This window comes from Myodes glareolus, chromosome 2 (genome assembly GCF_982192425.1).
Source record: "Myodes glareolus chromosome 2, mMyoGla1.1, whole genome shotgun sequence".
Taxonomy (NCBI): domain Eukaryota; kingdom Metazoa; phylum Chordata; class Mammalia; order Rodentia; family Cricetidae; genus Myodes; species Myodes glareolus.
Window position 1 is genome coordinate 88,074,053 of NC_142027.1, and position 25,700 is coordinate 88,099,752.

Consider the following 25,700-nt stretch of genomic DNA (forward strand, 5'->3'; position numbering starts at 1 on the left):
AGCCTCCATCTTCCGACCCCAGCTCGGCACACTAGCTCCCTTGACTGTGCTTTGCATTTTCACGGATGTTATTTCTTTGCGGGGGTTTTTTTTGGGGGGGGGGTTCTTTTTCTTTCTTTCTTTCTTTCTTTCTTCCTTCCTTCCTTCCTTCCTTTTTTTTTTTTTTTTTTGTAAATACAGACCCTTGTGATGGCTATTCTTGGTTGTCAACCTGACTACATCTGGAATTAACTAAAGCCCACAAGGCTATATACACCTGTACGTGATTTTTTAAAAATTATTAATTAAATAAATTGGGAAGACCCGCTTTCAATCTGGATCTTTTGAGGTGGGAAGATTCACTTTTAAACTGGGCCACGTCTTCTGCTGGCAGCCTGTACAAAGGAAGTGGAAGAAGGAAGCCAGCTCTCTTGGCCTATTTGCTCTTGCTGGCAAATCCATCCTTCACTGGCCTTAAAACTTACGTCTTCAGGATTTCAGCACACATTGAAGACCAACCCTGTAAACTGAACAACTACTGGATTCTTGGGCCTTCCGTTGGTAGCTAGTCAATGTCAAACTAGTAGGACCATAGTCTTTGATAATAAATCCATATATACATATCCATATATCCATATGCACACACTCACACAGAGTCTATAAGTTCCTTTCCTCTAGAAAACCCTGACTGTTACAGACCCTAATAAGTAGCTAATTCCATAGAGGCAAAATAGTCCATACACGTAGAATCCCCCGCTTTTTAACTTGCTGGCTATTGCAGTTCAGTCGCTAGAGGCTAGTTTAATTCAGTCCAACTGTGGATACATCGCAGATAGTGCAAGTGGCTTGTGAATCCCAAACCCATGGCCAGCTGTAGAAGGAAGAGCGGGTTCTCAGGGACTTTTCTTTCTCTCTTTGAGAAAGGGTCTCACTTTACAGCCCTGACTGGTCTTGAACTCAGAGATCTTCCTCCCTCTGTCTCCCCAGTGCTGAATGGGATGAAAGGGGCCCTTAGGGACCTTTTCTAACCTAGCATTTCAAGTCACTGCTGGAAACTGTTGGCTAGCACCTGAGGGTGTCCCTCACACGCACTTCATCTGACAGACTGTATGGCACAAGGTGCCAAGTGGCCCTCACATCCATCCATGTTTTGCAGAGGTTAGTGGACACCATGGGTCCATGCCATCACAGCCCACAGGAGGAGATCAAAGGCACAAGGCAGCATCAGGCCCCCTTCTAACAACAGCGTTTTGATTTAATAACCGGTTTGTCAGAGAATGCGTAGGGTGGAATGAAGTGGTGTGTGCTCCTGTAGAAATTTATACTGTAAATTATGTTTGAAATCGAGCGGCTCCCAACGCATTCTGACTTCCTTTAGGCTGTAGTTGTATGAATCTGAGGAATCAAATTTTTATAGGATGAATTAATCAAACCTATGTGGAACTATCAGCATTTAAATTTAATAACTAGCTTCTTAATAACTGCCTGGGATGGAATTAAGTAATGTGTATTCCCAGGGTGATGTATTATATCAAAGAGTCTAAATACTGACAAAATTATACATGGTTCCTCAGAAACCCAGCTGACCTGAGGCTATCACCACATGACTGCAAGAACTCAAACTCCTTGCTGAATCAATCAAAGCCTATCAATTCAGGCAGCTGGAGAGATGGCTCAGGGGTTAAGTACCCTGGCTGATCTTCTAGAGATCTTGGGTTCGTTCCCCGGCACCCACACGAGGGCACATAACTGCCTGTAACACAGTTCCAGGGGAGCCTACACCCTCTTCTGGACTCTTTGGGTACTGTATGCACAGACGCAAGCAAGCACACACAAAAAGTAAAAAAAAAAAAAAAAAAAAATCAGATCTTGAGGCAGCTGTTGTGGCACATGCCTTTAATTCCAGCAGGAGGCAGAGGCAGGCGGATCTCTTGTGAGTTCGAGGCCAGTCTGGTCTACAGAGTGAGTTCCAGGACAGGTAGGACTACACATAGAAACCCTGTCTCCACAAACAATTCTTTTTAATGTTACCACCTCAATGAAAACTAAATTGACTTATTCAAATGATAATAATGCTATTAGTTCAGCCTGAACTATGCCCCCTTTAACTCAAATATTTTTTATTTTTTGAGACAAGATTTCTCTGTAGCTTCGGTGCCTGTTCCTGTCCTGGAACTAGCTCTTGTAGACCATGCTGGCCTCGAACTCACACAGATCCGCCTGCCTCTGCCTCCCAAGAGCTGGGATTAAAGGTGTGCGCCACCAATGCCCAGCTTTTAACTCAAATCTTAAACAGATGATTATTTGCACAGCCAAGTTTGGAGACAGGTTTTAGCAGCGCAGGGGAGGGGAGTTGTCTTTGGTACAAATAATCGCCAACACGGGATTTTTCTACTTCGTGATGGTGTGACAACAGGAAGATGGAGGTTTAGCTTTATCCCTCTTCGTGGCCTACTGATCATTAGATCCTCTGCCCACGATCCTGGGGAGCAGCAGCCAGCTGAGTCAGGCCTGAGGCCTGAGGAGAGAGAGACTGCTGACCCTGTGTTGGGTACGGTTCGTTGCCACTAGCGTATCAGGTAGGTGAGGATACTAGGTTCATTTGGCTTATGATCATTTCTATTTAGGAAGGGTTTGCCAGGATACTAGCCCAGCTGAGTCAGAGAGCCTCTTTATCTGATTCACACTTCGGAGGCCCAGGCCTCTCCTGGAGACCAGGCATTCTTTTTCCCAGGTAATTCTAATACTAAGACCAACGTGAGACCCATTGGCAAAGTTCCCATGTCTTTAATCCCAGCACTCAGAGGCAGGAGGATCTCTATGAGTTCCAGGCCAGCCTGGGTTACGGTGCTGGTTAGTTTTATGACACCTTGACACAAGTCATCTGAAGGGAGAGAACCTCGGTGAAGAAAATACCTTCTGGAAAGGATGCTTAAAAGAAATCCCACACTAACTCAGAATTGAGAAATAGATGGTTATTTACTTAGGGATAAACTCACAAATCAGAATTTTCTGCTTGAATGGAGAACAGAGACTGAATCCAGCAGCCTGAAAGCGTGGCCAGGGAAGAAGGGGCAGACACAGGCTCTGCATCAGCATATATAGTATAAGAGGCCACGCCCTAGTAGGCAGGTAACCACAAGCTGTAAGACTTCCTACAGCAATACCTCCTTAAGATTGGGCTGTAAGGCATTTTCCTAATTAGTGATTGATGGGGGAGAGCCCAGCCCATTGTGGGTGGTGCCATCCCTGGGTGTGTGGGTGTATAAGAAAGCAGGTTGAGCAAATCATGAGGAGCAAGCCAGTAAGCAGCACCCCTCCCCATGGCCTCTGCATCAGTTCCTGCCTCCAGGTTCCTGCCCCATTTGAGCTCCTGTCCCTGCTTTCCTCTAATGACAGACTACAGTGTGGAGGTGTAAGCCAGATAAACCCTGTCTTCCCCAGCTTGCTTTTTGGCCATGGTGTTTGGACAGATGCAGCGAGATCCTATTTCAAAAGAAATAAAGCGGCTGCAGAGATGTGTAGTTGGTTTTTTCACTCTTTGGGAGCCCATCACCCAACTCCCAAATAAATGCATGGAGAGACTTATTCTTACTTATGAATGCCTGGCCTTAGCATGACTTGTTTCTAGCCAGCTTTTCTTAAATTATCCCATCTACCTTTTGCTTCTGGGCTTTTAGCTTTCTCTATTCTATATTCCTTTCTTTCCTTCTTACTCTGTTGCTGGCTGGATGGCTAGCCCCTGGCATCCTCTCTCTTCCTTTTCTCATTCTTCCCTCTTCTTCTCTTATTTATTCTCTCTGCCTGGCAGCTCCATCTATCCCTCTCCTGCCTGGCTATTGGACATTCAGCTCTTTATTAGACCAATGAGGTGTTTTAGGCAGGCAAAGTAATACAGTTTCACAGAGTTAAACAAATGCAACATAATAATGCATCTTTGCATCATTGAACAAATGTTCCACAGCATAAGCGAATGCAACACATCTTAAACTAGTATTCTACAACAGAGATGGCTCTGCAGTTAAGTAAACTTCCTTCCCTTACAGAGGATCCTGGTTTGATTCCAGCACCCACATGAAGGCTTACAACTGCTGTAACTCTACTTCCATATGATCCAGCGCCCTTTCTGGCCGCCTCAGGTAATGCCTGTACACAGACACATAGGCACATACGTGTAAATGAAATACTAAAAAAAGAATAAGCCAGATATAGTAGTGTGCATCTTTAATCCCAGCACTTGGGAGACAGAGGCAGGCATATCCCTGAGTTCAAGGCCAGCCTGGTCAACAGAGCAAGTTCCAGGACAGCTAGGGCTTTACAGAGAAATCCTGTCTTGAAATCAAAAAAAAAAAAATCTTTGTAACAGTATGATGGTAATGAGTATAATTATTATTAATAAGTAATTATAATAATTATCATATAATTTGCTGCTTTTATTAAGGCAGCAGCTTTTTATTGAGCCATGGATATGTCAAGTACCATTGTGGATTATTTTATTCAACCCTCACCTGGATCATCAAAACCTTAGGAAATCGGTATGACTTCTATGTTCGTTTTACATGTTGAGGCATAGGTACCTGTGGACTTGCCTAAGAACTCCCAAATAACAAGTTGCCAAGGCACACCCAGACAGGAAGACTCCAAAACCTGCACGGTGATCTTTTTATAAACAGTAGCTTCTGATTCCAGCTTCTTTAGGTCTTTGGACTTCGTTACCTTATCTGTTGGGGGCATTGGTTTATTTCACATTTCCCTCTTTCTGAAAGTTAGAGCCTTTCAGAACCAACAAAAGCAATTCCTGGGGCTCCTGGAGGAGAGGTGGGCCTCACTTTGCAGACAATTAAAATGGAGGAGTTAAAATTCAACGTTAAGATCTCTCTCTCTCTCTCTCTCTCTCTCTCTCTCTCTCTCTCTCTCATTTCCTGGCCAACTCAGAACACTTGTGTGCAATAGAAAGGGCCCTAGAAGCAGAGCTTCCACTTGGAGGAAATTGAAGTATTTGCCGAAGTGTTTAACATTTCCCTGAGGGGTCCAAAGAGACAGCTCAGCTGTTTGACAGCATTTGTTCCTCTTGCAGAGAACCCAGGTTCCGTTCCCAGCACCCAGTTACCAACTGTAATTCCACTTCCAGGGGCTCTGATGCCCTCTTCTAACTTTCAAGGGCACCAGGCATGCTTATGGGGCACACACATACATGTAGGCAAAACACTCATCACACATGATAGAAAATAAGTAAATATAAAAATATGTTGAATTTAGCGGAAACCAAACCAAACAAATTTTAATTGAAAAATCATAAGATTATAATTGTGCTTCCTACCCTCTACAAACCTTATTTCAAAACACAGTACTGGTTAATCAATCTACATATGTATAGTGTCCACTAAAAAGCAGACTTGGAGGCAGAGGCAGGAGAATCTCTGTGAGTTCCAGGACTTCTAGGACTGTGACACAGAGAAACCCTGTCTCAAAACAAACAAACAAAAAGGCTGGGGTTTTGCGGGTGATGGTAGCACACACCTTTAATTCCAGCATTTAGGAGCCAGAGACAGGTGGATCTCTAAGTTCAAGGCCAGTCTGGTCTACAGAGTGAGTTCCAGGACAGCCAGGGCTACACAGAGAAACCCTGTCTCAAACAAACAACAAACAAAACCCAGCTAGTGTTTTATATACTGTGTATCTGGAGTCAGGGACTTATGAAGGCCAGGCTAGCTATGGGGCTGAGGATGGCTTTGAACTCTTGATTCTCCTGTCCCCTGGGATTGCAGCATGTGCCATGATGCCCAACCCCTTGTTTTAAGCCCGGGGGCTCCAAGGTCCTTGGGTTCTCCTGACTCAGACTCCCCGCTGCTGAGATTTGTGAGCGTGAGCCCCTATGCCCAATTCACCAGATGAACCCTTAACATTCAAATGATGAAAAATGTTTTGTGTATGGGGTTGCAAAACAATTCTAACTAAAACAGAAGGAAGGGAAAGCAGTCCTCTCCCGTAACAGGAGTAGGACTGCTGGTCCTTGCTTGTTTCTCATAAAAGCCGAGAGAGAAGCTAAAACTGACCAGAGACACTCCCCAGGCTCACCAGCATCGTAGGGCTGGTGGTTTCGTGTACCTATTGAAAGACACTGCCATCCGGAGCAGCCTTTGCCGTTCAAGTGGCGCTCATACCTAGCATCTTCACCAGCCTGGAGAAAGGAAAGGGTTAGTTAGTTCCTCTTTGGGAGACTGGACCTAGGGCACTCAGGAAGAAAGCTCAGGGCTGCTCCCCACACTAGGCAGGACCCAGGCAGTGAACTCACGTTCCCTGAGGAGTCAAGCACCGGCCTCTGACCTGCTGCCGGAGCCAACGTCTAAAGCCTTCCAGAGGACGAGGCCCTGCACCCCAGCTCTGAGACCCCCTCAAGCCAACTCTCCCACCCCAGCCTGGGTCGGATCCCATTTCCAGCAGGGGCCTGATGTCTGCAGTTACCATGGTCTCCTCACACCATGTGTGAAGCTCTGGCTGGCTTGGAACTCTCTCTGTATTCCAGACAGCCCTCTAATTAGTAATCCTTCTGCCTCCGCCTCAGTTGTAGGTCACCACACCTGACCCTTAAATTTCCTTATTTCTTTTGTTTCCTCCCTCCCCCTCCTTCCTGTTCGTTTTGAGACAAGTTCTCACTCTGTATTCAGGGTAGCAGCCCGGACTCATTCTGTAGCTCAGGTTGGTCTTGAACTTGTGACAATCCTCCTGCCTCAGCTTCTCAAGAACTGGGTTACAGGTGCCACTGTGCCTGGCTCTATACCTCCTTTTTTTTTTTTTTTCTGAGACGTGGTCTTACTAGGCAGTTCAAGTTGGCCTCAACCTCACGGTGTAGCCAGGGTGACCTTGAACTCCTGGCAATCCTTCTGCCTCAGATTCCTAACTGCTAGACTTCTTGGTGTGCCACTACACTACACCTGGCTTACACCTTGTGCCTTACACAGACAGACATTCCTATACTCCAGGTTCCTCACTGATAGATCAAAACTGTTCTCTGCCCCTTGTGAAAAGTCATCTCTACAGAACTGTGGGCTTTACCCTCTCCATTAGCCGCTCCAGAGCAGAGCTTAACAGCTGCTTCCGCAGCGTCTGCCTTGGAGGTCACCTGATGACTGAAAGCATGCAGGACGAGAAGTGTGTGTTCTGAACACACATCCATCACTTACAGAAAAAGACCTGTGGATTTTTGTATCCTCAGGGAGGACATGAAATCGAAATCCTAAAGGACTTTGGGGGTCCTTGTCGTTTGCCTTTTTTGGAGATTGGCCTGAGAACAGAATTCTGTTTCTCGTTTGTTTGTTTTGTTTTGTTTTGTTTTTTTCGAGACAAGGTTTCTCTGTGGCTTTGGAGCCTGTCCTGGAACTAGCTCTTGCAGACCAGGCTGGCCTCGAACTCACAGAGATCTGACTGTCTCTACCTCCTGAGTGCTGGGATTAAAGACATGTGCCACCACCACCCGGCTGAGAACAGGACTCTTGTAATTGGCAGGAAATCCAGGGAAGGAAAAAATGTAGAAAGGGCTGTGTCTTGGTGGTAGAATGCAAGACTTTGGATTCTACAGATAGAACCGAAGGGTGTGGGGTTGCCTAGAGAGAGATCTACGATCCAGAACAAGGACCAAGCCAACTACAAGGGAAAGACTGGGCACCTTGAACACAGGCTGGGCTGTGTTCGTGGTTTTGTCAGCCGGCTTCCCAGGTCCTCACGTTACCTTTCCTCTCGGTGTCTGCAAAAGAGGTTACTGCCGCTGGCTGACCCCCCTGAGATGGTCCTGCCCTTCTCCTCTTCCCCTGCCCTCTGTCAGCGCTGTGCACGACAAGAAAACGAAAGCTACCCTTTGCACCAGTGCACTGGCCCTCAGCACTGTGGGCTGCTCACCGGGGCATGCGAGAGGCCAGAGAGGCCTTGGCTCCTGCCGTGGCCACAGCTGGCATGCTGCCCAGGCAGCCACCTCCAGCTGCAGCTGTTGAGGCTATTTGCAACTCTCCACATCCTGAGGCGGCTCCTGAGGCCTGCCCCTTAGAGAGAGTGAAGACAACACAGGAGAGCCCTGAGGAAAGCGGGCAGGAGTCTACCCCTTCCTGGCTCAGGAAGGGACTAGGGGAGAGAAGTGGCCAGACTTGGACCTGCAGGGAACGGTGGCCTGGGGTCCTGAGCATCAGCCAATAACCAGTTCTCGTCCAAGCCACTGAAAGTGACCACTTGGGACTGTTAGTAAAGTCTGAAACTGAATCAGCTCCCTGGTACCCTCACAGAAAGGCCTCTTCAGACTGAGGGACGCCATCACCAGTCACTTACTTTATTATTTTCACAACTTTAGTGGCAATGAAAATTCTCTTTACGTATGTGTTTCCTTGTTAACTGTGTGTTGAACCGTCAAGTAGGTTGCAGACACTTTGTGTGAAGAAGGAAGTTGGTCTGTTTTGCTCCAGAGCCAAGCCCAGTGTCTGGCCCAGCTGTTGAAGGAATGAATAAGCCCAAGACTAGCCAGTTGTCGACCAGCCCATCAGGTCTTTGGATTTTTCAACCTTCTGTTTGGACTAGGTGGTTTCATGTACCTTCTAAAAGGAACTGCTTATATTTGGGAGAAAAGACATGTATCTTTGGCTCTGCAGAGATGGCTGAGTGGGGCCAGGTTCGGTTTCCTCTTCTCACAGGGTGACTAACAACCTCCTGTAACTGCTGTCCCAGGAGATCGGTCGCCCTCTTCTGGCCACTGAGGGTACGAGGCACCTCCGTGATACACATACATAAATACAGGTAAGAAACCCATACCCATAAAATAAATAAATCTTGAAAAGAAAAAAAAAAATGCGTCCTTGGAACACAGCAGTTAGGAGCACTTGCTTTTCTTCCAAAGGACCCAAGTTCAGTTTCCAGAACCCACCCCACATCTGGCCATTCACAACTGCCTGGAGCCCCAGCTCCAGAGGATCTGACGCCCTTTTCAGCCTGCACTTGTACACACCCACACATACACATAAGAAGAAAGGAAAAAATCAGGTGTCTTTTCTAGCTTCGTTACTTTTAATCTATTTTTACTTATTATTACTATTACATTATTATTATTATTATTATTATTATTATTATTATTATTATTATTATTATTATACCTTTAGGGGGCAGGGTCTTACTGTGTAGCCCTGACTGGCCTGGAATTTGCTATAGAGCTTTGCCTACCTTTGAAGTCCTGAATGTTCCAGTTACAGACTTGTGCCACCACACTCGGGGGAGAGGGAGCCCCTCTTTCCTAGATATATTACCTTCCCAACCCGCAGGGTAGAATTGGGATATAAGTGGTCTTCACGGTTCCTTCTGATGATCTATGTCACTTGTCATTCTGTAATGAACTCTCATGTCATTAAGAGAAGGAAAAAGGATGGAGTAGGTAGAGAGATTTATACTTAGTATAACCTTGAGCACAAAAATATAGACCTTCACTTAGAACCTGGTTAGAATAAGTAATCTGAACCCCAGTTTGGTGTAGTGAATCTGGCCTACTGACTGCTTCACTGATTGGTGTTTTCGGTGAAACTTGGGCTTTGATAAAGAACAAATGATCTAATCTCTATGGGAAGTAGAAAAAGACAAGATCTCCTGAGTAAATTGGGATCAATCATGGGAGAGGGCAGAAGGGGAGGGGGAGGAAGGGAAGGAAGCAGAGCTCAATAAAGCAATAAAAATAAATAATAAAAAAGAAGAATGAATGAAAATTCTTATGTGTTCATGGGAGTGAATGGTTTCTTTTCTTATTTTATTGCATTTCTTTGTTTAGTATGTGTGGGGTATACATGTGTGCATGCTGTGTCATGTGTGTGGAGGTCAGAGGGCAATCTCAGGAGTCAGTTCTGTTTTCACCATGTGGGTTCTGGGACTGAAGTCAGGTTTAGCGATAGATGCCTTACCCTCTGACCTTCCCCAGCTGTCTGGAAAAGCTTCCTTTTTGCTTCCTCCTCCTCGTCCTCCTCTTCCATTACCCCTTCCCCCCACATCTGCTCTCAATTGGTGGTTCTCCTAGCTCAGCCTCCCAGTTGCTGGGACAACGGGTGTGTGCCAGCACGTTGGACTGCGGGACATCAACTCTGTAGGTAGTGCATCCCATTTCTGGGCAGTTCAGCAGCACGGTTCTCGCCTAGCTAGCCTGTGTGTGGCCCTGCATGATTCCTGGCACAACCAACACAAGGGGAAAACTCTCTCTCTCTCTCTCTCTCTCTTTCTCTCTCTCTCTCGTTTGTTTGTTTTTCAAAACAGGGTTTCTCTGTAGCTTTGGAGCCTGTCCTGGAACTAGCTCTTGTAGACCAGGCTGGACTTGAACTCACAGAGATCTGCCTGTCTCTGCCTCCTGAGTGCTGGGATTAAAGGTGTGCGCCACCACCACCCAGCGGAAAATTCTCTTAACAGTAAATACTTACACTTAAGTTTAAAAAATATCATCCAAAAAGAAAAAGACTTTCCAAAGTAGCCATGATTTCTAGTACGGATGTCCACAGCTAGAACCTGTATGGTATCATGTGGACATATTATCAGCAGACTACATGGTATCAGTGAACAAGGCAGTATCCATTCCCCCCCCCCCCGCCCCCGGGACCATTTCCTCTATAATTATAATGCTATGTCCATATCTCTTGGTAGCATATCAAATCCTTCCGGGTATCTGGGTCACAGAATATGAGAATCCCAGCTTAGGGAAATGGTGTGTCCCTCCCCCATTCAGCATTAGGCAAACTGTTAAGATATATAGTTTGTTTCTGAGTAGAAAAGCAATTCGTTCATGGATATCTTAGTTTTGCCTCCCTCCCTCTTTCCTCTCCTCCCTTTCCATGGCACAGTTTGCCTATGAGACCAGCCAACTCACCATCCTCCTGCCTCAGCATCCTAAGTGCTGGCACAGCAGGCATGCCCCATCGCAGGCGGTACAGCTGCCAACAGCTGGGATTCCTGATGCTTCTGGTCCTGACAAACCTGGAAAGATGTTTAGCCATCGCTCAAGCAAAGTGAACTGTGCTGGGCCTCTGCCATAGTTTGCTTTCTGTTGTTACGCTAACCTCCCCTTTTCCCCCCCTCACGCCCCCCTATTTCCCTGTCCCATCCCTACACCCCCCACCCACCCCCACCCCGCCTAAAACAAACATGGGAGAAAAGGGTTGGTTTTATTTTATAGGTTACAGTCCCTCACTGAGGGAAGTGGGGGCATGAGTTCAAAGCAGGAACCTGGAGGCAGGAACTGAAGCAGAACCACGGAGGAACACTGCTTGCTGGCTTGATCCCAGCGTAGGGTCAGCTACCTTTCTTACATAACCCAGAACCGCCTGCCCAGGCGCAGCACCGCTCACTGTCGTCTGGGCCCTCCCGCGTCAATCGACAACGGAGAAAAAACGCCTGCGCAGGCTTGCCTGCAGGTCAGTCTGACAGAGGCAGATCCTAGGTGGAGCCTTTCTTCTCCCCTGGTGTCTCCAGTGTGGGTCATGTAGAGAAAACTGACTAGCACAACCCCCTCCCTGGCGATTAAATAGGAGTGGAAAGAAAGTGGAAGACTGGGTTTAGGGACTTTGCCTGAAAGCAGTATGTGCCTGGAGATGAGGCACAGCGAGCCCGACCCCATGATCCTACAGAGGTTAGAAATTAGAAGAGAAAGAATTGCTGGGGGAGGGGGGGACGACCTTCCCACGGCCATACGCAGACCTATCCTCTCCTCAGTGGCACATGGTACCTACCCCAAGGCCTGGTTTTGGCCTCTGAGGAAGTATGGGTCATCTGGGTAGAAAGAACGCCCAGGACGAGCTGGGCGACGGTGGCACACACCTTTAATCCCAGCCCTCGGGAGGCAGAGGCAAGCAGATCTCTGTGAGTTCGAGATCTACAAGAGCTAGTTCCAGGACAGGCACCAAAGCTATAGAGAAACCTTGTGGGGGCGGGGGAGATTTATTTACCTTTTACATGCATTGGGGTTTTGCCTGCATATATGTCTGTGTGAGGGTGCCAGATTCCCTGGAACTGGAGTTACAGACAGTTGTGAATTGCCATTTGGGTGCTGGGAATTGAGCCCAGGTCCTTTGTTAGAGCAGCCAATGCTCTTAACCACCGGGCCATTTCTCCAGCCCCCCCCCCCTTTTTATTTTTTGTTTTTGCTTTTTTTGAGACATGTTTTCTCTGTGTCGCTTTGGTGCCTGTTCTGGAACGGAACGAACTCTTGCAGACCAGGCTGGCCTTGAACTCCAAGGGAGCTGCTGGGATTGAAGGCCTGTGCTGCCGCACCCAGTGTCTTGGTTAGTACTTTCTTTTTAGTTCCTCTTCTGTGTATGTGTGTCTGCGGACACGTATATATGCTCACCACATATGTGCTTGGTACCTGAGCACAGAAGAGGTTGCTGGGTCCCTGGACTGATGTTACAGACAGCTGTGAGCCACCGTGTGGCTACTGGAAACAGAATCTGGGTCCTCTGGAAAAGCAGTCAGTGCTCGCACCTGCTGAACCATCTCTCCAGCCTTGCTTTTGTACACAGTGCCCAGCTGACTTGCTAGGGACCTGCAGAGGTCAGACGAGAGCCCTGGCTCCTCTGGAACTGCAGTTACAAACGATTGCAAGTCGTGGCCCTCGGCGAGAGCAACAGTGCTCTTTGCCACCCAGCCAGCTCTCCAGCCCGGGGTTCAGCATTTTTGTGCTAATAGTTGACAACCACTTGCTCCTAAAGTTAAGAAAGGAAAATTACATCTGGCGGAAAATAGAAGACATAGCCAAAAACATTTAGAAAGAAGAAAGGGAGAGAGGGAGGGAGGGAGGGAAAGGGAAGGGAGGAGAAGGGAAGAAAGTTTGCATTTGTATTTTTGCCCCCCCCTTTAAAAATATTCCTTGCTGAGACTGGAGAGATGGTTCAGCAATTAAGAGTGCTTGCTACCGCTGCAGAGGACCCAAGGTGAATTCCCAGCAGCACATGGAGGCTCACAACTGCCTGCAGCACCGGTTCCAGGGACCCTGATGCTGTCTCCTGGCCTCCCTTGTCACCAGGTACAAACTTGGTACACGTCCATATAAGGAGGCAAAACACCATACACATAAAATAACAATAAAAGTGAATAAATAATATTTATTGTTATTTAGAACACAGGCTTTATTTGTTTGTTTTTAGGCTTTTAAATGTTTTCATGTATATGAGTTTGCCTGCTTGTATGATTGTGCATCATGTGGGTAAAATCCCTGCAACTGGAGTTGCAGATGGTCCTGAACTGATATGCAGGTTCTGGAAATCAAACCCAGGTCCTCTGCAAGAGCAGCCAGTGCTCTTAACTGCTGAGCTTTCCAGTCCCTAAAGCACATATTTTAAAGAGAACAATTCTGACACAATTATTGACTAATATATTTTAGATAAGAAGATAAAGAATGATAAAGGCAAACAAACAAAAGCTGTGACGTGTTCATGCCTTTGAAAAACTTGTTTTCCTGTCCATTCCAACTGACCAGACTCTACGGATTTGCACCCACAACTCTGCAATTACCTGAATATAAAAAAAGCCTTTGTCTGTCCTTAGCCTGAAAGGCTATAAGATAATGAAGACTGGAGAGGAATGAATCCTTCAAGCAGAGGGTTTCCTTGGTTTGTCACACGTCATCTGCTTGGGTTTTATTTCCTGCTTTCTGCTTTCCCTCCACTGTGGCCTTGAACCTTTATTGAGTCCTAAAGGGCAAGACCTTCCCTCTTCCATTGAATGCCAAATGATCTGAATTTTAAAAGTTACATTTGAGTGACTTTTTGAAGGGAGTTTTGGGGAAAGCCACCCAACATGGCTCACCTTTTGCTTTAACTGTTTCTGTGCTGATTTGACACAATACACGACAAAAGCTGTCTAACCTAAGGGATGGTTTGTTGTGGTCCCCCAGTCGAAGGTACAGTCCAGCAAGGTGGCTAAAGATCGCAGCGGGGGGGGGGGGAAGCCTCCAGCTGTGATGGCAGGGGCTCCAGGCAGCTGGTCACATCGAGGCAGGAAGTGGGGAAGGCCTTGCACTGACAGCTTCCTCCTTTCCCCTTTTATCCTCAATCCCAGCCACAGGATGGTGCCCCCCACACTGAGGATGAGTCTTCCCTCCTTGGCTAGAGAACACCTTCATAGACATTTCCAGAAGGGTGTCTCCTAGGTCACTTCAAAACTCCCCAGTTGACAGTACCAACACTCACGTCCCCTGACTCGGCAATTTCACTGTTTGAGATATATTTATATCAAAATAAAATAATCATAGACAGTGATGTGAGTGTAAGGAACAGATAGTCATTGGAGCCTCTTTGCTTAAAAAAAAAAATCTCATACTTCCTAAATGTTTGCTAACGCAGAGCAGACCTGGGAATGAAAGTTCCTGGAAAAGCGTGCAGCTCCGCGATCGTCTACAAAGCTGACTAACTGGTTAGGACGCCAGTAATTAGGGAGAGGTTGGGCTGTCGCAGGCCAGGAGCCGTTAGCCACTTTCCTCTTGTGACTGCCATAACCTTCTGAAACACTAACTTAGCAGACCCCCAAACTAAGAGTGTCCCCCACTTGGCTGTGACCTGCAACTCTTTCCAATACTGTATTTTGAAAGTGTCTTTGCGGGGGCTGGAGAAATGGCTCAGTAGTTAAGAGCACTACTGCTCTTCCAGAGGACCCAGGTTAAATTCTCAGCACCCACATGGCAACTCACAACTGTCTGAAGATCCAGTTCCAGGGGATCTGACACCTTCATACCAATGCACATAAAATAAAGATAAACAAAAAAAAGAGTGTCTCCCATGTGTAACATACTGTCTTTAAAAAATAAATAAATAAATAAATAAAAATAAAAAATAAATAAATAAATAAAAGTGTCTTTGCCGGGAAGCAGAGATGCACACCCTTAATCTCAGCACTCGAGAGGCAGAGACAGGCGGGTCTCTCTGAGTGACAGGCCAGCTGTGGACACACAGTGAGACCCTGTCTTGGAAAAAAAAAAAAAGTATCTTGATTCCAACTGCCCTTGTTCTGTTTCTGTAAAAACATCATGAAATTGTTACCTGACCGGAGCCTGGTCACCCATCTCTGTTATGTTCTTTGAGAGCTGTCTCCTCAGTTCCTCCAGTGGACTGTCACAAAGGTATTAGATACGATGCCATTACAGACCAATAATGTCCAGAAGATACTGGGTCAGGGCTCAGTGGGAAGGTGCTTGCTTAGTATGCGGGAAGCCTTGCTTTGCCAAACCCAACACCACAAAAACAGACAGGCCAGTAAGCACAGAGTGGAGCCCGCGGACAGCATGTGAACATAACTACCATTTTTTAAAAGAACACATACCAATATGCAAGGGAAAACACTCATACATATAAAATAAAAAATAAATACATCTTTTTAAAACAATGATTGAGGGTGTAGCCCAGTGGTAGAGCACTTCTGTAACAGGAGGAAGGTCCTGAGTTCAAATCTTGACAGAGAAAGTTAAGAGGTTCATTTAATATGTGCCACTTCAGCTATAAAGAAACATATATATGCATATATGTATACATACATATAGTTAGCCTTTCTGATTTGTAAAATTTATTCGTGTGTGTGTGTGTGTATGTGTGAATAAATTTAAATATCAAAGTAAGAGCAACTGGGTTTTTGAAACAGAGTCACTTTTTTTGTTTGTTTCTTGAGACAGAATTTCTCTGTGTAACAGACCTAGCTATACTGTCACTCACTCTGTAGACCAGGCTGGCCTCAAACTCACAGAGATCGGCCTGCCTCTGCTTCCTGAGTGCTGGGATTAGAGGCTTACACCACTATACCTGACAAAGCTTTGCAGAAGATTTTTTTTTTTTTTTGTAGTGTGTGTGGCCATTTTCCCTTCCATAATTTTCTGGAAGGTTCTGCTGCAGCAGCATACCCAAGCGCTCCCTGTACTCGCACACACATCGGGAGGAGAGAATTCAGGCAGGGAGGGCAAGGATGAAGCCCAGAGGGGAAGGGACGGGAGGGGGCTTCCATGTTTCATGAATGCTTGAGACAGGCACCGCTAGGTTGACACTACAGGAGTTGTCCGCGAGTGTCCACGGGCCAGTGTCTACTGTGCAAAACGGTACAGGTTGGACTCCAGATACCCTCCAGCCTCTTCGCCACTAACATACTACGGCCTGAGACTAAGGCTGCACTGTGCCGTGCCCGGACGTTGATGGCCTCCGGTGCAGGGATGTTTTTTCCCTTTTGTGGAAAGAGGCTGTCTAGTCTGCCTCTGAGCTCTCACTGCCTAGACTATTTCTTTAGCGAAATCGCACGCAGGCGAGTCCATATGGCAGCGCCAGGCCTGGGCGGGAAACAGACGGGATGGACGGACAACAGCAGCGACTGCTCTAAGAAACCTCCGGGGCAGCGGCTCTCAACCGGGCTTGAGACCCCTTCAGCAAATGTCTAGCTCTAAGAATATTTACGTTACGATTCACAACAGCAGCAACACCACACTTATGGAGAAGCAATGGAAATGGTTTTATGGTTGGGGTCACCACGACCTGGGGAGCTGTTTTAAAGGGGTCGCTGTGTTAGGAAGGTTGAGAGCGCTGCTCCAAGGCCTTGCTCTTCCAGTTTCTCTGGACACTAGTACACAGCTAGTGTTTGTGTGCTCTAACTTCGTGTTTCAGCTACTTTTAAAGAGGATATTGAGACAATAAGATGGCTCAATGAGTAAAGGTACTTGCTGCAAAGCCAAGACCCAAGTTCGATCTGCAGGACCCACACCATAGAGAGAACTGACTCCCACAAAACGACCTCTGGTTTACCTGTATGCCATGGAGTGCATCATGCACACGCGCACAACACACACACACACATTTAAAAAAAAGATGACCTGTTATTGAAACCAATAATCAGAAGATGTAAAGCTACTAAGTAGTGACTCTGTGTAAATCTAAGCAATTAATTCGTCTCTAAACACTTCAACTAGAACTGTGTTTGTGAGTGCTCTGGAAGGCTGTCCACCACCCTAATTCCTCTCTAAACACTTCAAGTAGGACTGTGTTTGTGAGTGCTCTGGAAGGTTGTCCACCACCCTGATGTGCCCTTTCCAGCAAGGGACTTCACCTTGTCAACGTCTGTTCCACCTTCACAAACAGCCCATCCAGCGACGGCTAGAATTTGACCCACAATTCAGTTCTAACCACCCCCATCCCCTTTCCAAACTGTTAGATTGAACCCCACTCCTCACAGGAAAACTAGAAACTTCCATTTAAAATAAAGGGTGTCAAGCCGGGCGGTTGTGGCACACGCCTTTAATCCCAGTACTCAGGAGCAGAGGCAGTCGGATATCTGAGTTTGAGGCCAGCCTGGTCTACAAGAGCTAGTTCCAGAATAGGCTCCAAAGCTACAGAGAAACCCTGTCTCAAAAAACAGAAATAGATAGATGATAGATAGATAGATAGATAGATAGATAGATAGATAGATAGATAGATAAATGGTATCAAAATGGCATGCTATGGTTAAATACCTAATTGCGAAGACCATCCGGCCTCCACAGTTATGAAGAAAACATTTAATTGAGGGAGCTTGCTTACAGTTTCAGATGTTCAGTCCATCATGGGGAAAGCATGGTTGCATGCAGTGAGACACGATGCTGGAGAAATAGATCTTGACTCAGAGGCAGAGTGTGAAGTAAACTGTCACACTTAAGAAAGCTTGAAGAAAAGACCTCAATGCCCACCTCCACAGTGACACGCTTCAGTGTGTCCTCCATCAAGGTATGGATTAAAGGCGTGTGTCATCCAGGTTCCTCCACTAGACCACACTTACTCCCACAAGGCCACACCTCCTAATACTGTCACCCCCTGAGAAACCCTGTCTGAAAAAAAAAAAAAAAAACAAAATTTTTTTTAAAAAATTTTATGCATGAGTGTTTTACCTACATGTGAGTCTGTGTACCACATGCTGGCCGGGTGCCCGTGAAGGACACAGGAGGGCATCAGATCCCCCAGGACTAGAATTAGTTGTGGGTGGCCCATACAGATGCTGGGAATATAACACCAGTCCTCTGGAGGAGCAGCCAGTTCTTAATGGTTGAGCCATCCCTCTAGCTCCATTATAGATCTAATTATACAACTAAAGAGAAAACCAAGTCAGGGCTGGTTCTATGCTCTCGAATCTCACATTTGAGGCAGAAACAGTTCAGCAACACCTTTAGCTGCAGTAAGTTGAAAGTCAGCTTGGGCTACATAGGACCCTGTCTCAAACAAACGAATAAACGAAACATAAATGGGCTGAACCAGTTCAATTGTTACTGTTCCTTCACAGTACCCCATTTCAGTTCCCAGCACCCACCATAGGTAATTTCAGCTCCAGATCTGACGTCCTCTTCTGGTTTTGATGGACACTGCATGTGTGTGGTACATACATACATGCAGGCAAAACACCCACACACAAAATGTTTTAAACAGGTAGGTAGGCATGGTGATCTTTAATCTCAGCACCGGGAAGGCTGAGTATGTGGATCTCTGAAGCCAGCCTGGTCGACACAGTGAAACCCTATCGCAAACAAAAGTGTTTTAAAATAAAAAGGGGAAAAAAATAAAAAAAGCTGATTGTGGTGGCATACACCCTTAATCCCAGCACTTGGGAGGCAGAGGTGGGCGGATCTCTGTTTTCAAGGCTAGCCTGGTCTACAGTGCTAGTTCCAGATGGGGCTCTTACACAGAGAAACACTGTCTCGAAAAACAAAACACAACATAATAATAGTAAAATTTTAAAAACGTATCCCATGGCTTTCCCTGATTTTTCTTTTGGCACTTGAGATAGCACGAATCTACGCGCACACCTTCTGTGTTTTAGTCCCAAACCCTTCCTGCGGCTCTAGGCCTGGATTCCAGTTCCTGCACACCAAGCCCACCACCCCTGAGGTAGTTACTCTAAGCTGTACTACTGCCTTGTCTGATGTTCAGTAAACTCCACTATTCAGGGTCAACTCAGTGACCATGCTGAACGGACGACTTCTCCTTGACAGAGCGGTTAAGTGTGGTGCCAGTGTTGTGTATGGTTGGCATTCCTGTGCCAGCGTTATCCCGAAACTGCATTACTAGAGCACAGCAACAATCTGCCTCTTTACCCAAGGAAGTAACTTGGCTGAACCCCAGGGAATTTCCCAAAATTGTTAGCACTGCTTTACTTAATACGTAAACGACGCACCTCACTGTTTTGACTACATAGCTATTTGAACTGTTTTGTCTTTTACCACATATTAAGAGGTTTCAAGTATCATAGAAATTGATGTAAACAGGAAAACAAGCTTAAGAAACTTGTTACAGACCCTTATTTATGAACTTAATTACTGGGCAATGGTTCACTTATGGCTTAGACTAAGCTGTGATGTGTGCAGCTTGCAATAATGCTAACACTGACTTGTGCTTGACCTGGGACAAAATGCTATGAGGTTCTTGTCAGGTGTTGTCTCAGGCAGACCTAGATTTGGGCTTGGCCACATTCTGCAAGCCAGACTGTTATTTTCCTGCTATGCGGTTCAGTACACTCACTATACCATCTGAGATATGCTTGATTCCTTAAGTGCCAAGGAAACTGTTGAATAGATGCAGTCTAAAACGCACTCTCCTCTTCATCACATGCCTTTGGTCTGTGTAGTATAAGCAGCGTTCCCTCTTCCCAAAGTTTTTGAGGTGGGAATGGTGGTGGAAGTAGGGAGTTTCTGCGTACCACTGATAGTCCTGGAACTATGTGCAGACCTGGCTGGCCTCAAACTGGGAGATCCCTCTGCCTCCCAGTGCTAGCATTAAAGGTATGCTCCACTGTGCCCAGTCCAAATCTCACCCTAAATGGAGCATACGTTTCCAGTAGTTGAGAAGCTGAACAGTTTGAGATCAGCCAAATTCTACAATCCAGAAGCTAGGAAGTGAAATTCAGCGTGCCAGTGATTCTCTTGCACTTACTCTGTGTGCATGCATGAACATCAAGGCACACGTCTAAGAGGGTCAAAGATGACTTGCAGGAGTTATGGTGATCAAATTTAAGATGATCAGTAATGGTGACAAATACCATTTTTAAATTACAGAAAACCCACCAGGTGTGGTGACACACATCAGTAATCCCAGCACTTAGGAAGCAGAGGCAGGATGTGATCTTCTGCTGCTATACAGTCATGAGTTCCAGGCAAGCCTGGGCTACAAGACCACTTCTTTAAACACAACTACCAAAACCTGTAAATTTTAGTCTTTTGAGTCTATTGAATAGCTGTAACCGTCTCAAGCTTGAAAGTAATTCACATCTTTTCAAAACTGTTAATAAAGTTTTATATTGTATTATTTAAGTAATCTCCACTCACTTTCATCAGCTTAAAATTTAAGAGCCAAAACACAGTTCCAGGGGATACTGCTTGGACACTGAGCAGAACTCATTAATTCTCAAATTTAAGAGAGTTTTTTGTTCTATTTCTTGATGTTAAGATCTGAAGCTGGTTAAGCAAGGCAAACTGTTCCCATTCTTAACATCTTTAAAAGGGTAGCTGTCACGACACACCCACTAAAGTTAAAAAGAAGTTTCCTTGAGGCAGAGTTCGCTTTTAAATGGATCCTTACTAACAACAGATGTCCACAATGGTGGTTCTAAAGCAACAGCACACACTCCCATCTAAGTCAGTTACTTGTTTCTAAGTTGGTCAAGATCTCTACAGCCTGCTGCAGTCCATCCCTTGGATTAGAGAACGGAGGTGTGATCTTTGAAACCAACCCCACTTTTCAGCAACTTTAAATTTTAAACTAATCTTAACTCAATATTTTGAAAGATTACACTCATTTTTTTCTCTCTCTATATATGGGATGTTTGACAAAAACCTTTTCCCCCCAGTCCTTTAGCCTATTTATCATTTTAAACTTATTATTGTTGAGTGCAGGTGAGTGGTGAGAACTTGCTGGAAGCTGGTTCCCTCTCCTCCCTGTCTGAGGGCAAGCGCTTTACCTGCTGCCATCTTGGCACCAGCCTCAGTGATTTTAATGAAAAAGCCTAACTACCAGGCACTGTCATAAACGTGACAAAAAGCTTAAAGTTTTTAAGCGAAAGTCATTTAACTAATATTTAAAACCTCTGCAATTATTAGTTTATTAGTATCATCCAGGACTCATGTTCAGTATTCCTCCTCAAATTACATAAACAAACGCAAATGTAAAGAACCCAAGTCAAAATTATATAACAAACAGCACTCCATCACAAAAGCGCGTAAAATTACAAGAACGCTATTTTAAAACACTGGCACTTTAAGAGAATGATAATCTCAAAAAACCACAAAATTGCCGAATCGTTCCCTAAACTGCTAAGCAGATTAAACATGACTAATGAATGAGTTTGGGTTTTATAAAGAAAAACCAAATGGATTGGATAACTGGTACTAATACGCAAAGTTTATCGTCTTTTCTTGTCTCCGATTTAATAAAGGGATAAATCACAATATAGGAAAATATACCCTTATTTTAATTTTAAATGTGGCATAATTTTAAGAAAAGCTGGCTCAACTAATTAAAAATACTTTTAAACAGTCAAGTTTCCTGAGCAATCCTGTATTTAGATAGATGGGCAAAGGCATTATAGCCAGAGTTTTCATCATAGCCTTCACCAGGACTAATGTCAACAGAGTCTTATATGGCAGTCTTGTATTTTCAGCTGACGCTTTTGGGGATACATTCTCAGGTCTTCAATAGGGGAACTGCAGAATGTAACTGCCATTACATAGTAATGGAAGCTAAGAAGAGTCCTCATGTAAGGATTAGAACACACTTTTCTATTTGTCCTTCAAGGACAGACTTTCAGACTGTTTGATCCTAATAATCCCATGGTATAATAGAACTGATCACTCTCAGCTTTGCACGTGGGTTATGTACTATCTCTTAACCAACTGATCACGATTTGAGTTAACTATGGATGGAAAATGTTACCCCCCACTAACAATATGCAGGGTGTGTAAATAAAAGCTCTTCCAGCTAACTATATGAAAAGAAACACTGCAATAATTCATGTGACCCAAAATGGGCAAAAGCAAAAGACTAGCTTCCCCTTGAGAAGAGAATTTTCAGACCTATGAAAAGGACAACAATACTAATAAAAAAAATTGTATTTACTTAGAAGCATTCAGAATGTCAACAAAACAGCTGCAATTTTTTTTTGCAATTACAGAGTGGTATTCAGTTAACAGAACAACAATTATCTTCGTATAAGCTGCATCAGAGACAACTGAAGATGAAAAAAAACCAAAAACAAACCAAAAAAAAAAAAAACAAAAAAACTACCGTCCCCATATATAACTAATTTGTGCTGTGCACCAACAAGAACCTGCTTTAAATTTCCATGCCAATTTACAACCCCCAGACTGTACCAGGCAAGGTTAGTGGCTATTGAAAATACCACCAGGACAGGGCTATCTAAAGACACATTCGGTAGTGTGTTAACTATACAAAAAAAGACACTGTACAGTTTAAAAACAAATCTTACACAGCCTTACATTTCAATTTTTTTCTTTAAAAGGAGTGAGTTGTGTACAGGGGGGTTAAATGCTTTATAGACAAGAAAAAAAAACTGCGCTAGAACCAACTTATTCATCATCATCATCTTCTTCCTCATCTTCATCTTCCTCTTCCTCCTCCTCCTCTTCATCCTCTTCATCCTCCTCATCATCTTCCTCTTCCTTCTTTTTCTTGCTCTTTTCCGCCTTGACCACCCCCTTTTTCGCTGCATCGGGTTTTCCTTTAGCTCTGTAGGCAGCAATATCCTTCCAAAACAAAATGACAGAAGACAAAATAAATAACGAAACAAGACAAAACCTCAGTCTCTACAACACAAGTAGGCCCACGGCACCTTCCCAAATAATTAAAAATAAACAATTAGCAAGCCACAAGTCACGAGGTGGCAGTCTAATATTTGTATTGTTGAGCCTCACTGAGGTGCAATTATGCACCACATCGTAATTCCAGTTTATGAGAACTAGAAGACCGATCAAAGGGTAACACTGCCACCTTCTGAACACAAAACAGCATTCCACAGGTCCATTCAGACCCTAATTCATGGTAGACAACGGGGGTGTGTGATAGGATGTGCTAGTAAGCCTGCAGTTGTATATTAACATCTAGAAGTGGATTATTTTCAGAATAAATAACTTTAAAAATTAGTTTTAAGTTTTTAAGCATTTCAATTTAGGTATAGAAATCACAAGTTTCCTTCATCCTATTTATAATTACTTTGGCAGTCTTGAAATTTAACTTTTTTAAAATTCAAAGTGAATAACATACTTGTGTATAGACAGTACTGTCATTTACAGTTACTTTGCATAACCTATTTTTGTACTGTATGCCTACCTACTTATTTAAAAATCTTCCTCTTCAAAATTAACTACCAAATTTTCCCCAAAAGTTGGAGATAGTAAGAAGTAAAATTAAAACATCTTAAACATATAGCATAGCTCAAGTCACATTATATGCAATTTTAACAACGTATTGGTCCTTCCTGTTTGAAATATGGATCAGCAAGCAAACAGGAAATTAATACACGTTATCAAGTACAATCAATCACCCAATATCCAACATTCCTTTTCATTCTTACTCTTTACCTTTTCGTACTTCTCCTTCAGCTTGGCAGCCTTCTTTTCGTAGGGCTGCTTGTCATCTGCAGCAGTGTTGTTCCACATCTCTCCCAGTTTCTTTGCAACATCACCAATGGATAAGCCAGGGTGTTCTCCTTTGATTTTGGGACGATACTCAGAACAGAACAAGAAGAAGGCCGAACTAAAACCAGAAATTAAATTTTAGGATTTTAAAACCAAACGCTGTCAAATTTTTACTGTTTTGCAATGTAAGTACCTACTAATTTCATGTGCTGATGCAGGATATTTTGAATTAGTTTTAAGCAATTTCTAAAGATACAAAAGGGACAAAAATTATAGTAAGTGGTATCTTGTGCAAAGAAATCAAGTATTTTAATTCAAATGCCCTGGCTAATATTTCTACCTAAATTTTGACAACTTAAATACATAACCTGAGCCATTCTCAGCCAAGAAACCGAACACTGGACATTCAAGGTGGATAATTTATACCTACCACGAAACACCTCAAAATAAAGCTGTACTTACGGGGGCCTCTTGGGTGCATTGGGGTCCTTGAACTTCTTTTTGGTCTCCCCTTTGGGGGGGATGTAGGTTTTCATTTCTCTTTCATAACGAGCCTTGTCAGCCTTGGCCATGTCTTCAAATTTCCCCTTTTCTTTAGCAGACATGGTCTAGAAAAGTTAATTGTAAGCTTAACACACAAATATTTAATAGTCACACACGATGACAACAGCCAGCCGCGGCCCTCCATCCTAATTTGGAAGAACTGGCTGTCAGTGTCTAAATCCCTCTTACCTTCCACCTTTCTGAGCACTTCTTGGAGAACTCTGAGAAGTTGACAGAAGCATCCGGGTGCTTCTTCTTGTGTTCCTCCCGGCAAGTTTGCACAAAGAATGCATACGAGGACATTTTGCCTCTCGGCTTCTTAGGATCTCCTTTGCCCATGTTTAGTTGATTTTCTAAAAGAAAGCAGTTGGTGTTAGTAACGACATTATGAAATTGACAAGTTTCAAACTACTCGGGGTGGCAAGGCAAACCAAAGTTTATGTTATTTAACCCAGCGGTGACGACAATCTCCCATGAAAACAAGACAGAGCATTGCACACGCTAACCAATTCCTCGAAGTGGCTAAGCCACAGAATGAAAAGACAGGACAGAGAAAAAAACAAACAAAAACGGTCCCCAAGTCTGGTCACAACGTGTGGGCAGATACTCAAGCATTCACTATCTCTCTGTTCTGAATGACTGCCCAAGCGGTTATGAAGACCATTTTTTTAAAACTCCGAAAAAAAAATTTTTTTAAGCCAACAAAACCCAAACGTCTCAAAAAGAAAACCCACCCCGTCCATGAGTGAATTTTGCAGCGTACAAGGAACGATCTGTAGACCTTAGAGAATTACAGGCCTAGAAAAGCCCAAGGGGGGGGGGACCCAAAACACAACAATAAGTGCCCCTCGTGCAGGCAAAGTTTACCCAGCTCTCAGAACACCCTGTCTTCTCATCAAACTTTGCTCGGGAGGGCGGAGACGGCGCTGGGACGGGGCCGGGAGAGGCCGCCGTTTCCTATCGCTTTGGCCCCGAGATGCGTTTCTGCTCTGACTAAACACGTCCGGTCTGAAGTTTCTCCGAGTAAACAAGGATGAGGGACAAAAGCCACTCCTGCCGCCACCCCCCTCTCGCTGCCACGGGGGTGTCTGGGCTGCTTGGCTTTTTTGTTTTTTGGTTGTTTTTTTTTTAAACCGGGCCCGTGGAAAGTTGGGGTGCCCCGGCGCGCGCGGGAGGCCTCCCCCGCCCTCGGAACTTGGCCCGAGGCTGAGGGCCGCCACGTGCGCCCGGAAGGCCGCAGGCTCGCGCCGCCGCCCCCATTTTGTCGGCCGCGGCGCAGGGAGAAGCCCCGCTCGAAATGGGGGCTGGCTCCGCCCGCGGCCGCCAGGGCCGGCGCACGGAATGGCCGCTGCGCGTCTTCCCCGCCTGCGCCGCCGCCGCCGCGAGGGCGAGCGCGAATATGGCTCCTTCCCTTTGTGTGCGCGCGCGTGTATGTGTGTGTCTGTGTGTGTGCGTGTGTGAGTGTGAGGAGACTGAGGCGCGCGGCGGGCGGGGCGCTGGCGCACTCGCCATGGCGGCGGGGGAGGGGCGGGGGCGCGCGGCT

The 25,700-nt window shown here is 45.2% G+C and overlaps 1 protein-coding gene across 1 annotated transcript; it reads right to left on the reverse strand.

The window, feature by feature from the left end:
- Nucleotides 1–22,054: 22,054 nt before the first annotated feature.
- On the reverse strand, nucleotides 22,055–25,173 carry Hmgb1 (high mobility group box 1). The gene is made up of 5 exons (XM_087902695.1): nucleotides 25,025–25,173; nucleotides 24,347–24,510; nucleotides 24,077–24,222; nucleotides 23,558–23,732; nucleotides 22,055–22,723 (listed from the first exon to the last, which is right to left on the reverse strand). Exons 2-5 carry the CDS (start codon nucleotides 24,494–24,496, stop codon nucleotides 22,547–22,549), a joined length of 648 nt encoding a protein of 215 aa, XP_087758821.1. The 5' UTR covers nucleotides 24,497–24,510; nucleotides 25,025–25,173; the 3' UTR covers nucleotides 22,055–22,546.
- Nucleotides 25,174–25,700: the final 527 nt, after the last annotated feature.

Excerpts from the sequence above, each read along its gene's own strand:
- Hmgb1 (XM_087902695.1), bottom strand. The coding sequence starts at position 24,496 with ATGGGCAAAGGAGATCCTAAGAAGCCGAGAGGCAAAATGTCCTCGTAT. Across the intron at positions 23,733-24,076 it reads AATGCACCCAAGAGGCCCCC|TTCGGCCTTCTTCTTGTTCT; the intron begins GTAAGTACAGCT and ends TTCTGGTTTTAG. Across the intron at positions 22,724-23,557 it reads TGAAGGAGAAGTACGAAAAG|GATATTGCTGCCTACAGAGC; the intron begins GTAAAGAGTAAG and ends TTGTTTTGGAAG.